The sequence below is a fragment of the Leptosomus discolor genome, chromosome 2 (genome assembly GCF_034619465.1).
Source record: "Leptosomus discolor isolate bLepDis1 chromosome 2, bLepDis1.hap2, whole genome shotgun sequence".
Classification (NCBI taxonomy): domain Eukaryota; kingdom Metazoa; phylum Chordata; class Aves; order Leptosomiformes; family Leptosomidae; genus Leptosomus; species Leptosomus discolor.
In genome coordinates, this window is record NC_141392.1 from 117,167,708 (window position 1) to 117,185,581 (window position 17,874).

Genomic DNA, 17,874 nt, shown 5'->3' on the forward strand with positions numbered 1-17,874 from the left:
GGGTGAGGTGGTAGTAAATCAGGCACACTTGTCGCCAGTGAATCTAGTATCAGTGTACTCTAGAGTAGCAGCAGACAATAAATATTCCACCCTTTGCCAAGTCCTGCAGAGTCCTGAAAACACAGGATGAAGGTACACCACCACTGAACCAATAAAACTATACTTTGGACCAGCCAGTCTCTCTTTAACTTCCTCTAAAACTTCTCAATAGAAAACAAGCCATAATCTATAACAAACAGAAAAAAATAGGACAGACTCTCTCACAAAAAATTACACGTTCACAAAATAGTTACATCATTTTCTTGTTAATCACTATATCTGTGTTTATAATTTGGTCAGGTCATCCTGTAACCAGTCTGTAATCATGGCAGCCATCTCCTTGCTGGCATCTAGCACAAAGGCGTGGCGGAGCCCTTTCTCACAAAGTCGAATGTCCCCGTCTGGAAAATCCATTTTGATCTCATCGTAGTAGTGCTGTGGACACCAGCTGTCTCCAGTTCCATAGTAAAAAATCAGCTAGAAATCAAAGCATATCAAATCATTAATTTGAAAAGTTACTGATGAAGCAACCAATATCCAAACAAAGAGCAGCACTGAATTATGTGGAAATAAGTGATACTTCATGACCCACGATATACTGTGAGGAATGGCAAATTGGTAGGCCTCGGTTGTTTCCAAGTCTGCAGTTACGATGAAGCCAATTGAATGCTCTGTGACTCAGCTTCCTCACACGTAAAACCGTGGGACGCAACACAGGCTTAAATCTGAAAACGAGATCTGCTGATGAAAGTCTGTCTGTCTTAAGAAATTTGTGATTATGGACCAAAACATCTAGTTGTCCATGGAGCCCACCCCTAGCTAGGCAAGCTGCTGTTTTTTCCCTAGCTATTACCTGTTTTCTATGTTAGCTTTCTTGCTGTTTAAGCAAATTGCAAAATTACCAGTAAGCTTGATGCTATGTCCCAGCTGAAGGGGCTAACCATCACGGCTTTTGTCTGGCTATAAACCAAGAGAAAGTAGGAGGTTAATCCACCTTTGTGAGTAGCTCAGTCTTACGGGCATGTTAGGTGTGATCTCAAACCACCTGCCTGGCTGGGGCCTTAAGTGGAGGAGCACCTATTTTTCTTAACCTCAGTGTTAGACGTAAACTAGCCATGTTAGAATAACAGCAATTATGGTCATTCCCAGACGCAAAATGGTTTTTGCTTTGAGAATTTTATAAACGTAGAATCTTGGAATAGTTTGGGTTGGAAGGGACCTTTAAAGGTCATCTAGTCCAACCCCCTGCAGTGAGCAGGGACACCTTTAGCCAGATCAGGTTGCTCAGAGCCCCGTCCAACCTGACCTTGAACCTTTCCAGGGATGGGGCTTCTACCACCTCTCTGGGAAACCTATTCCAGTGTTTCACCAGCCTCAGCATAAAAAATTTCTTCCTTATATCTAGTTTAAAAATACTTTCCTTTAGTTTAAAACCATTACCCCTTGTCCTATCACAACAGGCCCTGCTAAAAAGCTTGCCCCCATCTTTCTTACAGGCCCCCTTTAAGTACTGGAAGGCCACAATAAGGTCTCCCTGGAGCCTTTTCCTCTCCAGGCTGAACAACCCCAACTCTCTATATCATTTTTGTGATGTGCTGCCCATGTAGAGCACAGGCACCTCCTGGAGATCAATAAGCAATGTTCTTCTGGGTTGTAATGTAGAACTAAAATTCTTCCAAAGTCCATTTTGTTTTGATCTTGCCCTAATAACCTTGTTCAATGACACACGAAGCAGGTGCTACAGGACCCACCTAAACACAAGTCATAAATTCCAGGCAAATATATTCAATGAAGTGTCTTTTCTCTCTGTTAGAAACACTGTATGTCACTCTCCCAAGTCATTTCCCCCCATTTTCATCTCAACTTTGCATGCTATAGCTATGTTTTGCAATTTCTATACAGTATTTGAAAGGAGAGTGGTTGGGAGAAAGTAAAAATCGATGAATTTAAAACTATACAGGAACAAGATTAATGATGAGGACTCTTTATACTAAAATGTTTGAATGCAGGTACCAGAAAGATGGTGATTGCTCAACATATCACACACAGAGCTTGGCCGAATTCCTTTACTCTCATTTGTTTCATATTTAATTTCTGTACTTCAGTGAATAATTGAGCAATGCTAACATAAATTAGGGGACAAGAAGTTTTCCTTTCATCACAAAAATCTTCAATTCCATCATTTTTGTAGCCATGTGGAATATAAATAAGTGCACCCACTGGGGCAGAGGTGGGCTAAGAGCCCAGACTGCATTTAACAAAACGTTAAAAGTTTTTGTCTAACTCGCTTTTCTCTTGTTGAAGCATACCCAAATGTGGACATTATTGACTCTTGGCTGTATCCAAAATATATCTTAGTTGCATAGACACCAACCCAAGTTAAACTTCTACGTATATGTAAAACATAGAACATAAACCGTCCCATGTTAACAAGCATTATTAGTTTTCTTTGTCACTCACTAACTGCTGGAAACAAGGTGTGTTGTTTGCTTTAGCAGAAAATTTCTTTTGATCTTGCCTTCGATTCATAAATCACAGGATGTCACACTAGCAAAAATTCTTCAAAAAAGCCAACGTAAAATGGCCAGCTGCATTCAGGCCTTTTGAAAGCCAAACATCTGACCAAATGATGTTTTACCCTGGGCTCTGTTACCAACAGATATAAAGATTATGAAACTGAGGAAAAAAGAAACGGAGCAACTCCAGTTTAATGGAGTAGTCTTTGAAATGATTAGATATTTTGATAGGCTAGTCGTAGAGTCTCATCACACGATCATGTAGAAAAAGATGAAAAATCATTTACACTTACAAAGGTGGATAAAATACTTGGCTTAGTCTGCATGAACTGCAAAATGGGCTGTTCTCCAGGTAGGATTGTAAACTTGAGAGCTCACAGATTTGGAAATGCCTAAACAAAAGATTTATGTGCATTCTTAGCTTGCCCCTGGTACATTTGCATTATGGTTTAATCTTTCATTGCATAATCCAAAGGATCCTTGACTCATTCAATCCACTGACAGGATGACGTTCAGCTGATGAGCTGCTATTTGATAGTATTTTTCATTTTAAATTCTGTGTGTGGTCTGAGGATTTATTTACTACATCTTTCATGGTTTACAGATAGAATTTTTTTTTCTTATGTGCTTTCCTCTGGCACACACCACTACAGGATTTGCATGCTCACATTTATTAATTTAGTTTTGCAACACCTTAGTGGCCATTTTTATCTCCATTTTGCAGATGAGGAGTGCAGAAATTAATGCCAAACTACACACATTAATCTGAAAGTATGTAGTGCAGTCTGAAACACCTAGAGCTGATTTTCCAGTGCGTATAGCATTACACAGTATTGACTATGCTCAAAGGATAGCACTCCTGGACTTCATTTGCGGGTGCTCTGAAACACGGTCTATCTGTCTGTAAAACAGATTTCAAGGTCTTAAATGAGATACTCAGAAAAGTGAGGACAAACTGTGACCATCTATGAAAAATATGAATGACTTCATCAACAGCCCATTCTTGCATGTGAAGTTTAGGTGCATTTACTATGAAGCTACCCATTTCTACTTCATGTAGTTCCCTGTGTCCTTCAACAGGCACTTTACTGCTTCTGCCATTGAGGCAGGAGCTCTGCATCCTGCTGTCTTCCTTACACAGCTCTTTTGGTTAATGGAAGAGGAGAAAGGAAAAGTAATGTTTTAATGAAAGACCACCTCTTAATGCATACGTAAAAGGCTTCTGAATTAAGATCGGTGCTCCTAATTTTGAAATGCTTGGTAATGCAGCAATAACTGGTTTTAGCAGCGCTGGTGTATGCAGTCTGCTAGACTTCAAGGGGATAAACCAGAAAACAAGTATTTTACATGTCGCACCTATATGTACTGGCAACAGTGGTAGCACCTCTAGATCTGCTGCTTTAGGCCTCTGTCTCTTAAGGCAATGGTGTAATTGAAAGAAGGAGCACTGTCAGCTGCTGGCCAGAGGAAGATGGGGCACCTTCCTGCTGGGTGTCACACTGGGGGTGTCCAGCACAGAAAAACTTCTTTACCCCGAGGGTGGCAGAGCACTGGAACAGGCTGCCCAGGGAGGCTGTGGAGTCTCCTTCCCTGCAGATATTAAAACCCCACCCTGATGCGTTCCTGTGTGACCTGCTGTAGGTGAACCTGCTTTAGCAGCGAGGTTGAACTAGATGATCTCCAAAGGTCCCTTCTGATCTCTGCCATTCTGTGATTCTCTATTGTGGTCTTTACACGTGCGCCAGATATCCAAATTCCCCACGCAGCCAGGAAAGATATACTCAATAAAGCAATCAGTGTTTAGAAAGATTATTCAGCTGAAACAGCAGGTGTCTACTGTAAGGTGGGTGAAGCTGCACTTCAGGCTTCACTAAGAACTCAATTCCTTAAGTGCAGTTACCTACTGCCATTTGAGACGCTCTAGATATCTGATGCACCTGCATGAGACTGGCAGGTATGACAGATTTTACATGAGACCCACAACTTTCTGGCAAAACAGCTGGAGGCCAGATGGGGATATTCCACAGTGCCTAAAATTAAATCAGATGACCATCTTCAAGGGCCAAATTCCACCTTGACCTCTTCAATAGATTTCTGTCAACTCTAACGGGGTCATCTGCACCTCTAATGCCTACTGCACCTGTAGATTCCTACAAGTAAACTCACAAAGCATGATTCAGGTGTGCATACATAAATATCTGGTAGTGTTAGGTTAATGGTTTGACTCAGTGATCTTAAGGGTCTTCTCCAACCTAAACGACTCCATGATTTCATGTAACATAAGACTGACATACCAGCACATCCTGTTTGGCCTCCACTGCAGCTACAGGCAGCTCGTGCGTCTCACATGCTGGTCTTGTTTGGGCCGCTCAATTCCACACCTCATATAGCACCAGGAGCCTACCAAACAAAGGGAGCCTTTGGTTCTTCCTGCCTCTTCCTCCTCTCTGTTTACCTCTCGCTCACTAGTTCCCTCTACACTAGCACAGCACGTATCTCCTTTGGACTGGGATGAACAGCTTCCTTCTCCAAGCCAACACTTTTGACCATGAGAAAATAATGCATTTTCCCTTAAGCCTTATTTGTAGACATCGTAGAACCCTTTGCACTGAAATGAAAACTGAACAGTCAAGGCAGGATAGACACTTAAGTCATATATGCAATTAAAGTTTGGGTACATTACAAACAACTAAGAACAGTTTTATAATGGGAAGACTTGGGCAACTGTATTTGATGCTGCATTTGTTTTGTCTGCTTATTTTGTGTGCAGGTGTTAGCGTGTGCATTCTGTGTGTCTACACGCATATATCTGCAAATCTAAAACTTTAACGTACAAGTTTCTAATTAGAAACTACCAATGGAATTCAGAATTGTTTTCAAAATGCTTCCCTATTAACAGATTACACAAAAAAATCTAAAAGCACGATTGCAATTAATGTGTAGATTTTCAGTGATGCAGATGGTGGTACAGGGCATGTGAAACCTGACAGATACTTGACTGTCATTTATGGCACCAAGGGTCTCCCTTTGAATGACAAAATGTCTGTGCTCTTTGCCTATGCCACACACAGCCACAAAATACAGCTGTTAGGACATTACCTATTTACCTAATGTATATGAAGACAGATTCATTTTAGACATATTTAAACAAAAGTTTCCAGAATCCAAACATTCTCATCTTCATTTTAACATCAGGAGCTTTGCTATTGCAGCGTGCAGGCAGGCATAATTAACAAACCATGTGTAACCAGAGGCTCATGGGATCTTCATTAATGGTAGGAAACACTGGCATGCACTGTATGATTTGCACGGACCTGTAAAGTACATATTTTCCTGTGGCCTGTGCATGGCTGTAAGGACATCCCGAGTCAGCACAACCACTGTACCAGCAATGCAAAACTGCTGCCAACCTAAGCGTTCAAAAATGGTGACTCAGGCCCCCAAAATAATGAGACTAGAGCTTAAAAATAAACAGATCTACAAAACAATAAATAGAAGGTTCTTTCTATTTTTCTTCTGGGTTAAACTTTTCAGTATTTGCATATTTTCACTTTTCTGCCATGAGGGCAAGAAGATTATTTTTTATTCTCTTGCAATACTGAATGCTGAGACTTCCAGGTATTCCTGACTCAGAAGGGAAATGGCAGCTACCACTGGACATGACAAAGACTTTATACGATCCCTGATGCAATACCCTGCTCATTTTGAGTGACTAAAACATGTCCTCTTTCAGGATCTGGTGATGAGGGCAGAGTAAAGGGGATGTGGGTTATCTTTGCTGGCCATTTCAATACTCTGAAATAATTATGCAACTTCTAAGTTTCAAATAGTTTTAAAATAACAGCGATGTTCTCGTAAACTGTTTTACCATGAAATTCCTCAGAAGTATTTTCAGCCTTAGCTTCTGTAAAATAAAACACAAGTCAGAACAGGGCTCTGTCAGCCTAGTACCCAATAATATGGTATGTGTACTCAGACACTGCACACTGATGGCAGCTGCTAAGTAAACATCAGAAGAATCTGAGATTCGTATCAACAGGATGTTTACACTTTAAAGAGTTTCTAAGAAGATAATAAAGATTTCCTGCAGTTGACTCCGTTGGCACTTGTTTTAGTATGTATGACAGTCCACAGAAGTATAAATTACAGAGAGATTTCTTTTATGCCTCTTCTGTAGCTGTCATAGGTCAACACTGAAAAACAAATCCAAAAAGTTAAAAAATACTGAGTTTCCTCTATCTCTCTGGAATTTGGTACATGTTATAACAACTTTAGGATCTTATTACATAGGCAGGCACTACTCCAGCTGATGGCAAAGAGTGAAGGACTGATCTCTGTGGATATAAATGAGCGGTGCACGTGCAATGGTAAGCAAGACTGTACCAGTGTCCTTGCTGAAAACCTTGTCTCTGATACATTAACTTTTTATCAGTGTTACTCCCACATGCATTCACTGGTTGAGACAGCAGCTTCTCTCTGGGTGACATCTCTCAACAGTAACCAGCGAATGTTTCATTCGCTCTTTGATGAAAACTAGTTTAAAAGGCATTAGCCTAGAATTAATTTTAGTTTCAGTCAAGGTTTATAGAAAATGACTTAGCTTCTCTGGAATTATGAAAGCGTCTCCACCTTATCCTGCCAAAAGAATAGTATAAACGACATGGGAACAGACTGGTTTGAGACAGGCTTTTTTTTTTTTTTTTTTGGACTTGCTTCAGTTGTACTTTGGCTTTGCTAATCAGATTCTGGGAAGAATTCAAAAAGCTAACGTTGCCCTAGGAAGCCCTAAATGGTTGGGATCTGGTTCTCCAACACACCAGCTCTCTAGCCTCGTGATCCTGCCATGGTTGAGATTAGCCGGTTTGATGGTAAGGTCTTTGGAACTTGCTTCCCAGCTTGCTTTACCAGAACTGGGATTTCTCAACTTTCCAAGGGCAGTGTGAAGCCAAACTTTTTCTGCTGGACTGTTTTGAGCAGAGGCAGTTGACAATTTGGGGTACACGATACTATTTTTAAATACTAATCCGTACAGGTTATAGAAACAGTGTAAGGGGTAGTTCAAGTATTTGTGGTGATTTTATTTAACATAAGGAACACTGCCAGTTTTGTTAAACCAACATAAATAATAAACAAAACTAGCCTCCCTGTCTGGAAACGGAGTGGAAAACATTTTATTTTCAGAGAAATTAGGATGCAAACCCTGAGACATGGCCAGATGTAGTGCCTACTTTGCATGTGATTCAAGACATGTTACTGCTCTCCCTGGTGTCAGGTATGGTGTTCTACCAAACAGGCAGGGTGCAGGCTCCCTGTTTTCATGCCTTTGTCAGTGTTAACTGGAAATTTGGTAAACTAAGGCAGAGGAAAGGGCTTCTCTTTAACTTTGCTGCAGTTTGTTAGCAATGCTACCGGCTGCTCTGCATGTAGACTCAAGAGATCAAGCGAGGCCACTTCTCTTTCCACTTTCTTACAGATAACGAAGGGTCAAACTCAATGAAAAGTAAAAATGTGCTTTTAAGAAGGATGCACAGATTTATCAAAACCATGGTGATTAACTGATTTATACTATCTATGTTACTTTTAAAGACTTAAAAGCATTTCGAGGGTGGATATTTAGATGCGTCAGGAACATGAATATTTGAAAAGTCAAGTCTGTATAAATACCAAAATAAAAACAAACTGACATGAAACCACTATTTAAGCACACTATTACCAGGCCAGACTCTTCCAACCACATTTACTGCAAACAGTATTTCCCTCTGAATATCAGCCTGACCTGTCTACATTGACTGTGACTTTATCTAAGGTGAATCCTTGCAATGGCAGCATCGTCATCTGGCTGTTAATGGCGATTTTGTTCACATGCAATGAGCTCTGTGGCAGAGGGAAGGAATGTTAGCGATTAAGGGGTAGTAAGGGTTGGATGGTAACTTCTTAAGTATTCTTCAGAAGGCTGGAGAAATATTGCTGTCTTTGCTCATTGTGTGTAGCACGATGTGTCACCTTATACCCATCCCCAAAATCCTGGAAATTCATGTCATCGCTTCTTTATTAGAATACCACACAGCATGAACAATGGTAACAGGAGTTCAGTTACAGAAAAAGTGAAATATCACAGATAACACTTTGAACTTTCTGAATGCTCACTGGGATCCTCTTCCATTGAGAGGAGAAACTGCTGATCCCGGATGAGCCATTCTGGGTGTTTCACAGAGAAGGTTGTTCTTGTGGTTAAATGACACAGGCACCAAAATCCCCAAGCACATGTGCATCTTCCCTAACTTCAACTCCACACCTCCAGGGAATGCAGGCCAAAAAGGATGTGAGACCAGCCAAAAAAGAGGTGTTCTTGGCTCAAGAGAGCACTTTGCACCTATTCAGAAAGAGTGTTTGAAAGGTTTTTCACAAATGTAGGCAAGCAACTCACTCAGGCTGTGGGCAAGCAAAGTATTTGTAGTGTTCTTTTAACCACTTACCTTCAGATCATGCACCTCTCACTGGGAATCATTACTAAACCCCTGTGGATGTCAAACAAAACCACAGGGCAACATCAAAACAGCTGCTTCAGGGGTTAAAATAGTTCTTGGTTGCTCAGTTTTAAATTTTCCTCTAGCAAAGATGCTTTTCCAAAAGAAAATACTTGCATTTTTCCATGGAAATTAAATAATTTTTGCAATTTTACTTTAAATCTCTGCATATCACTGCTTAGTTGATACTCTTGGAGAACAGATTTTCTATGGTATTATTGGTGTGATACAAACTTGTATTACTTTAAATTCTAGATACACCATTGAAATAAGCATGAAGTGGTAAACATGTACTTTGTTAATTTAATTTTTTCAAAAGGGAAATTCTTCCCCACCTAACCATCTATATATGGGTGGTTGTAAGCCACCCACAATACAGAGTTTCTCAGTCTGAGTGAAAATAGGTTCATGTGTCCACAAACTTCCAGTTCATAATTTTTCCCATTTGATTAAAAATGATTCTTCTTGGACAACAGATTTTTTTTTTTTTTTTCATCTTTGTATCTCTAATTCAGATGTGTCCTGTCTTTTTGCTTATACAATCATTGTATCTGCTACACCAGGCCCCTGGCAAAACTAAACTCAAGGAGCATATAAACCTTTTTTGGTTTAACATGCTAACTAAAAGAATAACGATTTTCAGTTGCTGGAGGAGGTGACTTATGGTCTGAAGAAATTATGAACACCACAGAAAGTTCACTGCCAAACTGGTTCAAGACTTCCTGAAGTCTGTGGGAGCTCCTCTATTGATTTAGATGTGCTTTGGAGATCCTACACCTAAAAATACACTGTGTATTACACATGGAGTAAAGAACAAAATATATCTCAATAAATATAAAATGCAAGGGATGATTTTTTTAAACAAAATTTCCACTGTAAGCACCCTAGATTACCCTCTAATACAGTACATTCTTAATTACGTTTATAATCTTACTTGACAGAAAAAGTCAATAAGGTTAAGTATTAAAATAAAGCAATGAATGTGGCATGATGCAGCCTTAAAAAGAGCTGTAGAGAGCCTCTACATGGAAATACCATTGTCCATCACAGGCACAGTAGTGAATGTCCGATAACCATCTTCCCTTTCCTTTTAAAAATTTTATTCTATTTGTAAAAGCTCTGTGATGCTCAATGCTGATCCATCTTTGAAGAATAGGGAATTACACCCACTTCCTTTTGTGCATGTAGTACAATAAACTTCCTCTAAAGCAATAGTATCTTTGCCTCCAGTTTCTGTTAGGAAAGCAAGTTGGTTGTTATTACAGTGAAAGAACCTAGCTCAGCTGGCTTAGTCACAATCAGCTAATGATAATTAACCATCAAAGCTAAGCGAATCTATCAGTATCCCCTACCTTATTTGTCTGGATTTTGTGATTTATCACAAGTCCCTGAGCCATTGCAATAAGAAGCTTATATTCATGTACTGCTTGATCCAGACGAATAGCTTTAGAGTCAGTATTTGAAATTCTCTATCATATACTGCTTTGTTAGAAGACAGGTCTCCATCCTCCTAATACAGTTCCACTGCTATTTAATTTCTGTCTTTAGAAGATTATAAGTGAAATACTTCATTTAATTATCTAACCAATATTCCATCTCCCCTTGTTTCAACATAAATCTGAGCCATTAGTATTGTTAGACTGAGAATCTAGGGTCTGGAGATAAAAGTTCTCCTGGTCCCTAACTAGTAATAATTATAGTTAAACCTGGGCATGGAAAGATTGGAATAATTTAGTGTCTCTTCTTCTTTCTTCTTCAGATCACAGAATGCAAATAAGATCCAGAAATAACTTTTCTATTCCACAGCAGCTGGCAAAGTCAGGTGTTAAGATTGGCTTTTAGCATATGATCACAGGGACTACTAAACAGTATAAATTTTTTGAAGTGACAGCTTGCCAGTTCTATAGCAACTTGGACTATAGTTCCTGTTTTTATAAACTTCCAACCTTTATAAGTTAAGCCCATTTTTATTGTCAATACACTTCAAATTTAACATAATGCCAATTCAAAATTTTTCCCTTAATTCTTACATTCCCAGAAATTACTAGAAGATGAAAAAAGAGAAGCATTTAGCTTTATATTTAGACCTGCTCTTTCTTCAGTTTGCCAACTGCTTATAAGCTCGCTTCAGCTTTTTGTTTTCTTGAGTACGTTTGCCACTTTAAAACTATGAGGACACAGAAGAATCAATAAAAGAAAGTTAACACAGGTTTAAAAAAGCTCCTGCCTGCCAAGTCCATGCTTAGATTGACAGAGTCAACAAAAGCACAGATGAAGCAGGCTAGGACACCTGCAAACTCTTACTGTTGGCTACGGGCCTTCAATCAGTACAAGAACTAAGTATTTTTGTTATGTGAAGCATCTGAGCAGACCACCTGAAGTCACTGGAGCTGCAGCTGAGTGTCACCACTATTGTCCTCATCCAGTGAAGCTTTTATGCTTAACTTCAAGCATGTGTGCTTGTGATTAACATTTCCAAATGCACCTGCTTCTGCAGACTCTTCACTTTGGTACCCTGACTAACAGGGTAACCTGCAGTCTCATCCTCCGTTTCAGGGCACTAACAGGCCTTACTGGCCTCGCCTGAGACCCCAACCCATGCTCCCTGCCCATGGGTCCAGGGTCTCCATCTCTGTCCTTCACCTTTAGTTCTGCCTCTCAGGCTACACTGTAGGAATATCTGTCTCCAGCCCTGGCCCTGGCCCTGGCCCTGTGTCCTAGATTGACATTGGACCTACATTGTCAATAGCTTGTCACCTGAATTAATCATAGCATCATAGAACCATAAGGTTGGAATAGACCTCTGAGATCATCAAGTCCAACCGTTGACCTAATACCACCATGCCCACCTTGCTGCTCACCTTCCGTCATGTCTTTGGCCATGCCTCCTGGATGGACTTTGGACCCATATTGCACCCTTGCCTCTAGTCCTGTCTCTGGCCCCATCTCCTTTTGCTCCTGACTGGATTCTCTGGAGGGATGCTGGACCCGGTACATCGCTTTGCCTTGCTTGGGACAGTCGATGGACCCTGCCACCTTGCCCTGCTCAGGTGCTGTGGGACTGGACCCCGCTTGGTGAGGTCACTGCCTGTGCTGGTGTCACCCTCAGGCTCATAGCTCCCTTTCCCTCAGGGAACAGGCAGACCCTGCACCTCCCTGACATTTGGAGAGGTGATTCAGTCAGTAAAATCATTTTGATTTTGAATTCATTTGGCTTTGGATCAAGCCATGGAAAGTTTTGTTTAAGACTATTTGCAATCTGCAAGATCAGCCCTTTAGTTTCTTCACTGAGATTCCCCCTGAAGTGCAGGAGAACGTTGAATGCTCTGCAATAGAAACATGAAAACCCAGGCATGCCTAGTGTAGTGTTCCTTGTTCACACATGCTATTTCAGTTACTTTAAAAAAAACTAGAACTGAACCATCTGAACATACCTTTCAAAGTGCAGAAAAGGCAAATGAGATAAGTAAAAAATAAACTCATTTGCAGCCAAAAAAAGAAGACTGATTTACGAAGTGAACTTTGTACCATATCTGTTTACAAGGCACAAAGTAATCTTACGGACATCTAGGACCTCTGTCCTAGAAAATTCCACTCTCCAAGGAAAATCTCTGCCATTGCAAAGTGCTGAAATCATACTTCCAGCATAAAGACAGAGATGATACAAAAAAATGGAGGGAAGGAAGGGCAGGACAGTAGAATAATATGTTACACTGAATACCTACTCACACAGAGGCTACATTAATAGTAGTTTAATAAATGTGAGTTTTCTGGCTCATAAGCCATCTTGAATTGTCTGACCATGGCCACACTACTAAATTCTCTCAGCCTCCAAAACAGGGTGGCAACATCAAAATTCCAGTGAGGAAGAGTTCCTGGCCTGTGCCAACCCCTGAATCGTGCCTGGGAATTGACTGGGATAATGCTATTGGTCCAGACCAAAACTGTACCAGGATCTCTTTCAACAATAAATCTGTTTAAATCTCTGACAAGAAAGTTCAGTGCAGGAGAAACGTTCCCAAAACTACTTCATTTACTTGTATAGCAGTAGCTCCAGTCTCCTAGGAATGCACTTTCTGTATCTTTCTCTTACACTACAGTGGAATGGCTGAAACTGTGGAGCCATAATAATTTTGCAGACTCCTCTCTATTACATTTTGATGCCATGGAAAAATCAAGCCTGCAGAATCCCATGACGTGAACTGACAACACACAACACAGATGGTAGATGCTGTGCTTGACCTGTCCAGCAGCAAAGTCAGGGGATTTCGTCAATCAGCCTGCACTCATGTCCTGGCTGGCCATGTGCCTGTCTGATCAGAACCCACGTAACTACTGGCTTTGCTGGGAACCCCATCTCAGGCTTAGCCAGAATATAGATTGTTTGTCCTCCACAAAGTAAAACATATCAGATGGGATACTACATCTGATAGTGGTGAATGCTGCACCTACAAAGGTGTGGATCAATGACATTTTAATGATCAGAGATCCATTTAACGGCTTCTCCACAGTCAACAGAATGACCCTAACAGAAAAACAGAATCAAGCCTGCTGAAATTCTGATTTTGCACAAATATAATGGGATGTAACGTTTCCTCATGCACGTGAACTTCCCATGACAACTCTGAGGAATAAATAGTTACCTTCTTCAAATTTTGCTTTATGGTTGTACTGTCTCTCTCCACAACCTTCATCATTTCTTGGCTTGCCATATACAAGATGTTGGCTGCAGAAAAAGAAACATGCAATAATGTAAGCACACAGCAAACCTTTTAGAAAAAACAGTATGGGCCCAACCCTGCAAACAGGTAAGGCAACTGGAGCAGTCATCATCTTGCCAATTCCACTGAAAAGAATCCCACTGACAGAAAGGGCAGAATTCATCTCACTTCATTAAATCATTATGAATGAATTATTAAAAATCATTAAAAACATTAAAAAGGCATATAGACTGAATTATCACCCCTCATTAATTAATTCCATAATCAATGGAAAGAGAAGGACACCTTTAGAACGTAACTGTATCCATCTATCTTACAGACTTCTAAATCAGCCCATGGCAACGACTCTCTCTCTCCTGACCAGAGAAAGAACTTTGATGACTAGCTTTCATTACATGCTTTTAGAAAGGCAAAGGTAAGCATGATAAATCACCCATGAAGTGTTTGCAAGAGTGGGCTTTTAAATAAAAAGCATACAGTAAAAGGCATTATTAATTAATAGATTATTAAATTATTGACATTTCAATATGCAAGTCATTCAAATATTCAACATAAACAAATACTTAAAAAAAAAAGGCAAATACAAGTATCGTTGAAAACTGCAGTCCTGCATAATATTGACGGTACTTACCCAGGGAGGCCTGGACACCAAATGTCTAAGCCTTATCTTTCTGGAACGCAAAAGTATTAAAAATGGCTCAGTGCAATTTATTGTGAGTTGGTCTGCGAGATACTGTCTCAGAGACATAAATGATTGAGACTAACGTTTGGACACCTAAATAAAAGCAGACTAATTTTACGAGGTCTTGAGTTCTGGCAGGTCCTATATATGTCAGACAGCAGTGGGAACTAAGCACTTCTGAAAGGTGGGCCAGTTTGCCTGGATGCTTAATATATCATAAATTTAAACATTTTGACACAGAAGGATCACATTGTGTCCACCTAGCCTGGCTTCTGATACAACAGAACCTACAGAAGTTTGGCAAGAAATTTCAGCACACAGTCCAAAACTTGGCTTTGAACAAGCACATACCTGTTAGATTATGAGTTTTGCTGCTAGAATAAATGTCATGTATTCAACTACAGAATCAAGAGTTGCTACATGACCATCAATGTTGCACTGTGTCTGCAGATAATGAGAAGTCCTCGAAAGGGGGTTCAGACTTCCCCATTTTAATAGCAGCTATCCATTTCTGACATCAGTCTGTACTGAAGAAATGTGCAGATATCACTATCCAAAGAATTAGCACTTCTTTACCCTTTTTTCTGCCCAGTCAGCTTACTGCATTAACAAGATGACCAAGCCTCTCCTGTCCTCACAATCTGAAGCCTCTATGCTTGTTGGATCACAGAGACATTCATAACCTGTATGTGGGAACAAAGGGCAATGTTATTCTCCTTTCTCACCAGTTTGCAAAACCAATGGAAGACCCTGAAAGGCTAAACTACCTTAAAGCATTTCACTTTCCAGGTCCTAGAACGACTGAAAGTATTCTAAAATACAAAATCCTCTCCTGAAAAACAGGAGAAAGTGGAAAGACTCTGACAGTCAATTTTTTAAGTCTGAACCAATGAAGTGCTGTGCACAAACAGTTAATGACAGTGTTGGACCTAACACTGCTCTGAAACAGGAGTAATACATTCCCACAACGTGTGATAGGGGAGGAAATGGCAATCACACAGGTCTTTGGTGGTGACCAAAACATGGAGCTGGTTGAATTCCAGCAGTGCTCTAAGGAAACTGAACGCCACCAGAGAGATGAGTGATGGCTCCAGAGATCAAATGTTAAAAGACAAAGCCAGTGCTCTCCAGTGAAAAAAAAAAAAAATCCTGGAAAGTAGTATCTGCTTCTGAGGCAGCCACAGAAGATGCAGTTCAGCTATATGCCTGCAGAGCTCTGTCTCTTTCAACTGAATGTTGAACGCAGCTAGCGCAATTTCTTCCTTTCCCAGACAAGACGAAAGGGCTGCAGATATGACTCTATTGGGCAAAGGCACCTCCGTGCAGTTTTGTGTCTAGCAACCTGGTCACCTAATCCTGTGCTGCAGCTGGCAAAAGTTTTTCTATCCACAGCATTAAGTGTATACCCTGACATTGGTCTTCTTTTTCTCAATTCAGCTCCAAACACTGATGCGTCATACACCCTTTTTTTTTTTTTTAGACAGACACACATCTTAGAATGCACCTTCAAAAATCATCTAGGAAAACCTTAAATGAAAGGTATGAAAGGCAATGAGGAATTCCATAGGTATTTAATTTCAGATCGATTCCTGTTTCTGATGTGACAAATACGACTTTAATGACTCCTGCCTATAAATAAAGCCATCTGCCTGTCAAAAGCACTGCTCTGTGTCAGAAGGAGGCCAGAACATGGAGAGCAGCCCTTGCTACCCTAGGTGCTGGTCCTTTGGGTGATGGATATGGCTTACTATGGATTGACAAGATTTCACAAAGCACCAAGTGCAAGAGCCTGGACTTTCAGGGTATCTGTGGCAACAGCACTTGCACCCAACCCATTATATGAGGATTTTAGCATGTCAGGCCTCCTATTTTCCAGTCCAGAATAAGGTTCTTGTTAGTGGACATGATGGATAGCCTACCTGAAGTCAGAACTTTGGCCATTACCTTGCAGCATCATCACCAGATGATAGGCAAGAATGAAAATACTGGTGGCCACCAGTGCAGAATCTGACACATACTGGTTCATTCAACATTATTGGGGTTCTGCAGGCAGCTCTCCACCGCCAGTTCAGTCATACAGCAAAAGTGGGAACAGTAAGTATATCTCTGCTCCTCTTCTCCCATCTTACTGGTTTCTCTGTCCTACCTCTTGTTCTTGGTGGGTTCTGTTCATATTTCTGAGTTGCTTGTGTGTTTTTTGCAGTAAAAAATAGGAAATGAAGTCGAATTCAGTAAACTTAGATTAGTCGTAAAGATCCTAAAAGTAAAACTGTAAGACGGCAAAGGCAATAATGAGAGTACTTTAAAAGGAACCGTCTCTGAAGACTTGTGTACTGTGCAAGAAAGGGAACCAGGAAGGCAGGATTAAGCTAAACCGGATGAATGGCAAGGTTCAAGAGTCTATTTCAACCAAATAGAAATCCTTCAAATTTTGGAAACATGATCCTACGGAAGCCAATAAACAGGAACTTAAACTTCAGCAGGCGTTAAGTAAGAGGAAATTGCAAAGAGCAAAAGTAGGTTTCCAAGAACAAACACTAAAAGATTTAAAAATAAACAATAAAATATTCCTTAGGTATATCAGAAACAAGAGGCCTACAACAGAATTTGTACAGGCTAAGGGAGTAGCTAAAGAAGATAATTACACTGGAAGCTAAATGACTTTCCTTTTTTTGCATCCAACTTTCTTGTTCAATACATTCAGGAGGTTTCTGCTCTCTATATTCTTTTTCTGGCAATAATTTCTCCTTGAGTAGTGATGTATCAAGAAGCAGCAACAGTGGAGAATACAGAATATATCAGGGCTAGAAGGTACATTTAAGAGTTTTAAAGAACCTCAAATGCAGAATTGATGAGTTTATAACTATCCTGCTATGTAAGAATCACCCTGTCCTGTGGCTTGGGGAGTAGAAAATACTGTCTAATCACTACTGATTTTACAAAGGAAAATAGTATTTTACTGGTCTATAATTTCTTGAACATTTCAATAAACACAACAGATGACAAAAGTTACTAATTGCCTAAAAACTCTGTTATATTTCACACAATAAACTTTGGTTGAAACTAAACAGCTGTAAAATGAAAGGTTGTAATCTGTTAAGAAATAGTCTGAGAGCAAAGAAAAAAAGATTAGGATTAGATTAGATTAGCTGGTTTTCATCACAGCAAGGAATAAGGTCTAGGTTCATCACAAATACAAAAAAAGCAGTGACTATGACTAAAATCTTTAAATAATCATTGAACACACCTGGTGATTTGATAATTTCTGGAGTGGATTAAATCACTTCTCAAGACAACTCAGTATCTTTTCAGTGATAAGGCCTTTAGACCTTAACTTGAATTAAGTGCCTAAACTGAGGTGGGATGAATCCTGGCCAAAGATTCTAGTC

General features: G+C 40.1%; 1 protein-coding gene across 1 annotated transcript in view; it reads right to left on the reverse strand.

Moving 5' to 3' along the window:
- Positions 1-324: 324 nt before the first annotated feature.
- Positions 325-17,874, reverse strand: part of LDAH (lipid droplet associated hydrolase) — a 165,508-nt gene continuing 147,958 nt past the window's right edge. Inside the window, exons 9-10 of the mRNA XM_086460479.1 lie at positions 13,726-13,808; positions 325-516 (exon numbers count right to left, since the gene is read on the reverse strand). Coding sequence (XP_086316605.1) covers positions 325-516; positions 13,726-13,808 — 275 coding nt within the window. The remainder of the gene's footprint in view (positions 517-13,725; positions 13,809-17,874) is intronic.